A 10,264-nucleotide genomic window follows, 5' to 3' on the forward strand; every position below is an offset into this window, starting at 1 on the left:
TTTTCAACTTTTTGTCTTGCAAAATCGGTGGAATACAATGTCAGGAGCAATGGTTGAATTAATAGGTCTGCTAATCTTGTTTAATTGTTAGATTTAGTTGATGTTCTAAGTTGAAGTTCATGATATAGTGCAATAGTAACTAACGTATATTGATGGAAAGAAGTCTGAATCTTGCGTTTCCTTTATAGGTATCGTGTTTTCAGTACTCTGTTAATCATGTTGATCATGATAATGATGTGAAAGCTCTGAGTATTCAAGCCATATTATAGGGTCGCTTATTGTTAACCTGAAGCGTTCAATACATTCGTGTGAACAAATCAAACATCAATAACAAAATTAAAGACATGCAAAATAGGAATAGGATCGCTTATTGTTTACTTGATGCGTGAACGTGATGAGATAATAGGGAAGAAGCAACGATCAGAAGTACTAGCAGGTAGCAGCAATAACGTGATGCGATAACAGGTATGTTGCGATCGTATGTAGTATAGGAGTTTACAAGTAAGGGCATTATTGTCCATTACATGTCTATTTTCAATTATAATGAATTAAGATTATTCAAGAGAATTATAAATACAATAAAAATTATTAAAAAAATAGATTTTGGTATATATGATATTAAAAAATATTATGTTGGGCAAATACGATATTAGAAATTTAGGCCGGGCAAATACGATATTTAGCTGTTTAGGAATGGCATATACGAAATTCTCCCAATTAAAAACATAACACACAAATTGGATCAACCCATATCGATTGAATTTACCATTTATTATTTTTTGACATTAAGCCTTTAATGAGCCCTTTTTAACCGTGTAAATTTACTCTAATTCTGGTCCAACAGATCAAGATTTGTTTTGCACTTCTTTTTCACTTATTCAACTGAAGAAGTAGAAAAGGGAACTCGAGAGAAACGAGAGGAGATACATCAATGGGGGCATTGACGGCATCACTGATAGCCATAGTAGGTTTGGCATTAAGCTGGATCACCATCGAAATCGCCTGCAAACCTTGCCTCGATCAAGGCCGTGAAGCCATTGATCGTACTCTCAATCCTGATTATGATCCCGACGACGACGACCCTCGCCTACCTCTAAATCCAAACCCTACTCCTTCAGATCAAACCGATTCCAGTTCCACAATCGTCAAGACTGTCTGATTGTTTCATCGCATCGCTTCATTTCGATGGTGATTTCAATAGATCGATCGCGTACGTGTTTCGTGTATCTCTTTGTTTATTTCTTATAATCATCATTATCATGTTGTCATCTCTTTTTGACATTGAATTCGTGTCTTTCCCCTTTTTTTAGTTTGTTCATCTGCGTATTATAAAAAGGCAAATTTACATGATAGTGAACTCGATATGTACTGTGATGATGAAATCTGTTTGAAATTATTTATGACTTCCGATTTGATGCTTCATCTTTGTTATCTATCGTATAATTTCATCCCTCCCTAAATAATATGTTGAAATTTGATGGAAGTTAATTTGTTTACAGGTAAAAGTTTGATACAATGTTGTAATATCTCAATTGAATTTAAATATGAAGTCAATTCCGATAAAAAGCTTGGGAATTTTGGGTTTCTCTTTGAATTTTAACAGATGGGATGATCAAATCATATGCAATTGACATTAGCCATTAGGGCTTGTGATTTTGATTGAAGACCTAACTTTGAAATTCGAGTAGCATTTATAATAGATCACATCACATAAGTTTCCACAATGACATTTATTTGGCTGATTAATCAAGCTTGAAATTCTTAAACTTAATTGATTTACTCCATAACTAACATTTGGGACTACTTGTAACCCATTTAACTGCAATGTGGGCTGTTTGATATGCCTCTTACAGGGTCTGATAAAAGGTTGGGTTTGATTTGATAGATTCAGACTGTTTGATAACACAATTAGAAGCTTCTATATCATATGCTATGCCTCTTACTCTGATAATGATAATTAACTGACTCAATCAGATCTGACTTAATCATCAATTATCAAACAGCCTCTTAGTGTTACAAAACACTTGAAACAACTTAATTTGGTAAACTAAATATGATGGTGATGATGATGGTGATGGTGGTGCTAATTTGATTTAAGAGTCATGTAGATATTTTTATTAGGAATTTTGTCTCTGTTTGTTTATTATTAGGAAGGTGTTTGGATGTATGCAAATCTATCTATTGTGACATTAAATCGCAATAATGAAGTTTTTTGATGTTTGACAAATTTAATTATGTTTCAGAATAAACAGTTTCCATTATAATTAATTACATTTTGAATAGTAAAGTTTGTAAGGTTGACAAATGCTTGACTTTTTTTATGATAGCTAAAATAATTGGATTTTGAGAATTTGATTATCTCACATCGTAATTGCTTTTTGAAAGTGGTTATTTGGTATAATAGAATAAGATATATAATTAGTTAATAAGAGAATTGTGAAAGAGACACCAATACTTTCATTAATTCACATTACTTCTACTATTCCTTATGTTTTTGACTTATATACATGTTAGAGTTATGAAGCCTGATTCACCTTTTGACTCTATAGCAACTAACCAAACCAATCAATGGGATTTGTCTTATTGGCAATTTTAGGTCAACTCACCGGCATTTATATTCTTTGAATTCGTGTAACCTAAATGTACGTAAGCCATTCAGCAAAAATCAATAAAAAATCTCTCTTGTGTTCGCCATACGTAGCTGGTCATCTTGATCATCTGAACCACATATATTGATTGTGTTCTTATTTTTTTCATTTGTATTATTATTTTGTGTGAAATCGTCTGAATGGTTTGTTAAAGTGCTTAAACCCTAACAATACAATCAATTAAGAGGTCAGATGAGCATGGGCACACTGATTTAATCGTTTGTAAATGGAACAAATTTTGAAGCGGGTGATGTCTAATACAAATGATAGAATTTGCTTTCAAACATCCGGTTCCCCTATATTTCCTGGCATTAAACGAGCACAACTTGAAATCAATCAAAACCTATTCAAAATCCCAACAAATTTCCCCAGATCCTTAACTCTTTTGCTCCAAATTGTTTATCAATTTTCGATTAACATGGTAACGAATAATTACATTAAGTTTCATATTGAATTATAACAACAAAACCATCATGTATAAAAATCAATTAAAGAAGTGTTGCCAACATCGTAGGTTGCGACTGTCCAAAGATGGTGCACCATTGCTATCGGAACCCTTTATTTTTTTATCAAGATGGGATTCATTTTGAAGAAGCAACTAGCAAGCCTATTTGAAGAAATTTAAGATGAAATCAAACAAGAACCCTCTTAATCTCTATGATTGGTTCCACAAGTACATTTGTTTGAACGATTAAGAGGTGAACCAAATAGCCTCAAAGTTGCGAAAGATAGTGTTGGGATGTGTTTTTGTTATGTGGGCTAGGTTTAGGGGTGGCAATTTATGACACGACACGACAAAAATATATGACACGAAATGAAATTGGGACGAAACTAAAATTTGAATTTGTGTTTGTGTCGTGTTCGTGTTAACTACAAAAAACACGATGTCGTGTCGTGTCGTGTTCGTGTTCAAAATTCGACACGAAAGTAGTTCTTTATCGTGTTTTTCGTGTTATATTTGATAAAATATTCATTAAATAAACTAGTTTTTAGTATATGTTATATTTGTCGTGTCGTGTCGTGTTTGGCGTTTTTTAATTCGTTCGTTTCCGTGTTAGTTAAAAAAAACACGACATCGTGTCGTGTCGTGTTTGTGTTACAAAAAACTTTGTTGTGTCGTGTCGTGTTAGACAGAAACACGAAACGATAACATGATTTGCCACCCCTAGCTAGGTTCAAATATAAATAACATCTATTGTGAGAATGTATAACTTAATGTTGACCAGTCATTTTAAAAAGATTAACTAAATTTTAGGCAACTTAGTCAAAATCCTGATTTTAAGGGATTAATTAAAAAATTAATTAATTTAATTAGTTAAACTATCATCATGCCCCTAAATTTATTGGTCCACAAATAAGTTTTACATTTGCATAATATTTAATGATCTACATTTGATCTTAACTTTTTGTTTTCGTTATGTGGTTTTAATAATCTTATAATTGGTTATATTAATGTTTTGCAAATTCTACTTACTTAAATTATCGATAGATAAAATAATAAAAGCAAGCATATTCTTATATATTAGAATTAATTTTATATTTAGCATAAAAAACTTGTTTTAATTAAATAATCCAAATCCAAAAAATAAAATAATAATAATAATAATAAAATTAAAAAAAAAAATCATTTTACTTGAGCACCAAAAACTCATAACCTACAAATTGTTAAAATCATGATAAGATGATCATATAGAAAAGGCATAATCCAAATATTGAATTATTACTTCAACCATTTTGTTACAACTAGTTTCAGTATAGTTATTGATCCTTGGAAGTTGCTCAAATTTTTGGATAAAAGTTCGTAGGTTATCATTTGGTGTCTTTTAATATTTTTAAAACCTATGTTTAAGAAGGTTATAAAAACATCGTTGAGTATGAGAATATTATCTTTTCAATATTGTTCATTGGTGTTGGGTTATCAATTATTTTTATTGTTAGGGATATATGCAGAAAAACACAACCAGTTATACATTTATATGTAGAAAAACCCATATATTATTTTTATGTTTAGAAAAACTCTTACATTAATATTTACTATTCGAAAAAGACCAAAGTACGAGTTTATTTAGAAAAATTAACGACTAATAATCTAATGTTTCTTACGTTTTTTTTTGTTTTTTAATACAAGATTGATGTTAACTGGGATAAACACGATTAGTTAAGGAGGAAAAAATCAACATTATAGTTTTATATACATAACACAATCGAGCAAAAAAATAGTTGAAATAGATGTTGGTTTTGGCATGTTTTCGTATACAATCAGGGAAAATATAAGAGATATGTATGTCATATCATATTTTTAGCCGATCATTTCTCTTATAAATCTGCAATTTGGTTTTATTTGAAACGTAAATAATAATATAAAGATTTTCTAAACATAAAAATAATATAAGGGTTTTTCTGTATATACAGATATAATTGATTGTGTTTTTTTTCACGTACACCTTATTACTATTATTTTACAGATGGTATAAACAAATAACAATTTGATTTCTATATAAATCTAAGAGGTCATCAAATAGACACTTATTCAACAATCTAACAATGGTTTGCACATTGCATTTAAAGGACCCCATACAATGGACTCCTTTTGGAAAAGCGAGATAGACAAGATCTCTATGAGATCATGTTCATGTGTGACTTCCAAAAGTTCGTGTAAAATGAGTGTTTGTTATAAATAACAAGATTGGATTGAACAAGTTTACTACAATTATTATTTATGACGTATAATAACTTTATATAAGTTGCTATTAATTTTAAAAATATTTATAAATATGTAACATTAGACCTTTTAACACAAGGTACACCAAAAAAAATCACTTTTTAATTTATAAAAGACAAAATTGCAAAATGATTCTTGTGGTATCCATTTTTTCTGAGTTTATTCCAAACTTGATTTTTTTGGTTTCATGGTCCTTTTGAGTTTGTTTTATTGCGGATTTGATCTCTCGGTAAATTGAAATAACTTTAATGCCCTTGGGTATTTATTTTCTATTTTTAAATTCATTTTTTTAAGTTTAATAATTATTTATTCATTTTAATAATTAAAAAATAAGAGGGCTCCTCTCTCTCTCTCTCTCTCTCTCTCTCTCTCTCTCTCTCTCTCTCTCTCTCTCTCTCTCTCTCTCTCTCTCTCTCTCTCTCTCTCTATATATATATATATATATATATATATATATATATATATATATATATATATATATATAAAAGCAAAAGTTTCGTCATCAGATTCTTTCTACTAATGAACACCCACACATATGTTTAAATAATCAAAACATACACACAGCAATCAAAGTCCGATTTTATAGAAAAAAGACATTGCTTAATGGGTGGAGATTTATGTTATTCTCCTTAAACCCAGAAATGAAACCGGAAAATTGATTTTTTTTCATTTCAAAAAGGAAATTTGGGTTTGGGGAAAGAGTTTTATATCAGACAACATCATCATTCATCATCACTCTTTCTCTCTCTTTGTTGCTCCGACCAGGTCTGGCGACCTCCTTATCACTGTCGTCCATAGCATTTCTGGCATCCAATGAACCAACGACAAGAGCCCCCATCTGTAACATCTCCATTTGTTCTCTCTGAATTTTCCAGTGAAGCCCTAGATTCAAAGTCCATCTTCAAGAATCTTCCCCCAACCCATCGTCGGCATCCCCTTTGCTCAACCTTCTAATGATCGACACATATACATACACACATACACATACACACAACGATCTCGTCTTTGCGTACCCATCATACGAGTGGCCTTCTGTGACATCCTCAAATTCACAGTCATTTTAAAAATTTTATTTATGCTTATTTTAAAATCAGAGTATCCTTTTTGAAGAATAATATTGCGGAATTTGTTCCCAGAAAACATGATAATGATATTAGCAAAGCATTTCCGAAGAAATGTATTTTATTTATATTAAAACATTGGGATGTCATCGTCAATATAAAAACATAAGTATAAACAGACCTTACATTAAATTACACTAATGATTTACATCTCATTGAATCTCTCAGCAGAACGTATCTTTAATGTCTCTACCTGTGATACAATAAACTGAGTGGTCAGGTTGGGAAACCTATTGAGTACATAAAGTTTTCAACCCATAGTAGTATAGTTAATTTGTTTCTTCACATACTTCATGTCAAACAATTAACCCGATTACCCATCCTTATTATTTTCTTTATTCTTAAGGATCTATCCTAAGAATCATCTATTCTTTAATATTTATTCCTAAGAATTTTCCTAAGGAATAGGCATGAAGCCCATCGCTGCCAGGGTTTATCTAACAGGCACTAAGTCCATAGTTGCCGATGTTATCTATTATGCATCAAGTCCATAGCTGCCAATGTTCATCTATAGGGCACTAAATCCATAGTTGCCAACGTTCATTTATAAGGCACTAAGTCCATAGTTGTCAATGTTCATCTATCAGACACTAAGTCCATAGTGGTCAATGTTCATCTATCGGGCACTAAGTCCATAATTGTTAGTGTTTATCTATTAGGCACTAAGTCCATATTTGTCAGTGTTCTACGGTACTATCATCAATTAATCTGGTAGTTGTCACCTATAGTTTGCTAAGTGACTACATCGTTGGTAAAAATACTAATTCTAAAGTCGTGTCATTCTATCTTTGCCTACTTCTTTTGTCATATTATGACGTCCTATCTTTCATCACACTATAGCATCTTTCATCTCTCATCATCTATATCATATTTCATCTACACATCTTTACCCAATATATTTATAGGTATAAAAATACATATACAGTTTAAATCAAGTAAAACATGTATAAATCGTTCATCTAGCATAGATATCAGGAACACATATAATAAGCACATATAGCATGTACTAATATTAAATATTTCATATCTATATGTAAGATGAAAGTAACTATGCACTCATTTGTTAAAGTGACGACTCGAAATTCGGGCAGCGCTTCGCTTCTAACAATTGTCCTTTCCTTTGACGTAATCTATTATTATTATCACTAAGTTTTAGTCTAATATTTATTGCGACTAATTATTAGTCTAGATTTTGTCATTAACTCAAAGTCTACTTTCATGATCTATCAAGTAAGGAACAACCAGGTAGGATCATATCGGAGGTAGGGTCCGTTTGGTATACAAAGTATACTGTTTGGAAATCTCATTTTAAACACATCACTAAATCACAACCTAAACATCATCCCCGTAAGTATATCAATCAGTATAACGACTTGGAATCACTGATAAATCTTGTTTATAGGTTCATAATAACGATAATGAACTTTAACATAAGTTATCTTTAAAGTATGGTAAGCATAACTCACTTACAGGGGGTTTAGCGAGAAATCGGGCTCTGCGCGGGCAGAACTTCTGAGCTGAAAGCTCTTCTTCTCGGGGCCTTCTGGCGCTCCGGGACTCGCTTCTAACTGTAACACCCAAAAATTCAAGCCAATTTAAAACTTTTTAAACAACCCAAAAACCATTAGTTATTACAAACTTGTTTTCAAAATGTAAAATATCAGAGTATCCCAGAAACATAGTCATAAAAAGTGAGGAGCTGTACGATCACGCCTTTGTCCTGCCACGATCCCCTGATGCACCTGAAACAATAAACTGAAACTGAGCATGCAATAATCATATAACATCACAGGTAGTCCTACAGGTCTACCTAACTGGCATAACCACTAGCATGCAACACTAACTCATACTCAACATCTAACACTGCTAGGATAACATATCCAATGGGCCGGCCTTGGTGCCTTAGACCCCTTAGTATTGTGAGGATAACTCACCTTGCAACTGTCGTCTGAAACTAGAAAGCTCAACTCCCGGATTCACCAACACGAACTCCACCACCTATTGTTACCATAAAACCCTTTTTCATAAATCTCCAAATTACCAGAATACCCTCAGAAGTCAACTGGTCAACCCTTGGTCCGAGTCAAAGTCCACAGTCAAAGTCAACAGTCCATGTTGACTCGACTCGTCGAGTGCAGTTCACCGACTCGTCGAGTCCTTCCTAAACTCGAGAAGTCGTGAAATCCTTGATTGGCTCGTCGAGTTCCCCTTTAACTCGCCGAGTTCATACGTGTCCTAGAATTGGGAGAAACCCTAGCCAACTCGCCGAGTCTTCGAATGACTCGCCGAGTTCAAGGCAATCTTCAACGGACTCGCCGAGTTGTTCATCCAACTCGTCGAGTACATGACTATCTTCATATGACTCGCCGAGTCCCTTCAATCCTTTAACCATATAGATGCTTTTTAAGTCATGAAAAAGGCTCCATATTGCAGATCTAGGCTCCCAAGGCATGTTTATCACGTAAAGTTGCAACCTTTACGTGCATGCAAGGCTCTAAAGGCTTAGAATGTCAATCTCAAGCTTACAATGGGGTTTATCTCAACATGGAGGGTTCATGCTTGCTAAAGCTGGAGACTTTATGGCTTTAGAGTCCAAGATGAGCTCAGATCTGAAGTTGCAACTTTAGATCCTAGCCCATACCCGAAAATGACTATCACCCATGCTATAAAAGCCCTAATCTTTAACATGAAGAGATCTAGAAAGAACAAGGTCAAGGTAACAACTTGTTACCTTCAGACTGATGCCACTGAGCAGAGAGATCAAATCCACCAGCTCCTCTATGATCAAATCTTCTTAAACTCCAAGCCTTCTTCTTGCAAATGCTTCAAAACACACTTTCCCTCCTTCACACACTCAAAATGGGGGTTTGGATCGGTTAGGGCTGCTTCTTGGGGTCACAAGCCTGCTCACTCTTTTGAGCTCGAAAAACTGAAAGGGCACAACCCTTGCCATAAAAGAAAAAAAAATTGTAATCAACCACTCTACTTCCCATCCTCTAATGAATCCCCGAACTCTAATCACCTACAATCCTTTGATAATAAATTCTTCCTGACACCTCCAATGGCCTAACAACTCATGAAACTCCGCAACACATAGTTCAGACAGAATAGGCAACTAACCCGAAATTACTGCTTATCCATACTCAACAATATTCCAAGACAGAATAAACACCGATCACGGATGACTTGACCACAATATTAGTACAGAATGGGGGTTTTCCAATTACATACCAGAGACTTCTTGCGGCTCGACCTTGACCTCCTGAGGAACGATGATCGCTGGAATCTGAATTCCTTCCGCCCTCAACGCAGGACAGCTGGACCTTAAATGACCCGGCTGGTGACAGTGAAAGCATATCTGATCCTTCTTGCAATCCCGTTGCACATGCCCTCTCTCCCCGCACTTGTAGCACCTGAATTTGTGACAAGCAAATCCGTGGGTTCCCCCACACTTGCCACACACCTCGTGATCCTCCTGACTTCCAATACTTAAGTTAGTTGTCTCCAACTCTTCGTCCTCTGCTGAACATTCCCTCCTCCTCTTTCCTAGTTGTGACCCCACCACCAGCACTCCCCCAGTAGTCATCCCGGTAGCAACATCTCTCACAGATTGCAACGCTGCAACTTGCTCCTCGAACTTGGCGATCACCCTGGCGGTGACCTGGTCCACGACACCGAATAATTCTTCTCGCAAAATCTGAGAAACCTCCACGGAAATCATCTCCCGTATCTGATCGACGGACAATATTCGCCTATCCTGGCCACTCGCTCCC

General features: G+C 34.3%; 1 protein-coding gene across 1 annotated transcript; it reads left to right on the forward strand.

The window, feature by feature from the left end:
• Positions 1-829: 829 nt before the first annotated feature.
• On the forward strand, positions 830-1,422 carry LOC145123859 (uncharacterized). Its single transcript, XM_079059061.1, has one exon. It carries the CDS (start codon positions 932-934, stop codon positions 1,157-1,159), a length of 228 nt encoding a protein of 75 aa, XP_078915187.1. The 5' UTR covers positions 830-931; the 3' UTR covers positions 1,160-1,422.
• The last annotated feature ends 8,842 nt before the right edge of the window (positions 1,423-10,264 follow it).

The sequence above is a fragment of the Lactuca virosa genome, chromosome 7 (assembly GCF_052849685.1).
Source record: "Lactuca virosa cultivar CGN04683 chromosome 7, Lactuca_virosa_CGN04683_v6, whole genome shotgun sequence".
Lineage (NCBI taxonomy): Eukaryota > Viridiplantae > Streptophyta > Magnoliopsida > Asterales > Asteraceae > Lactuca > Lactuca virosa.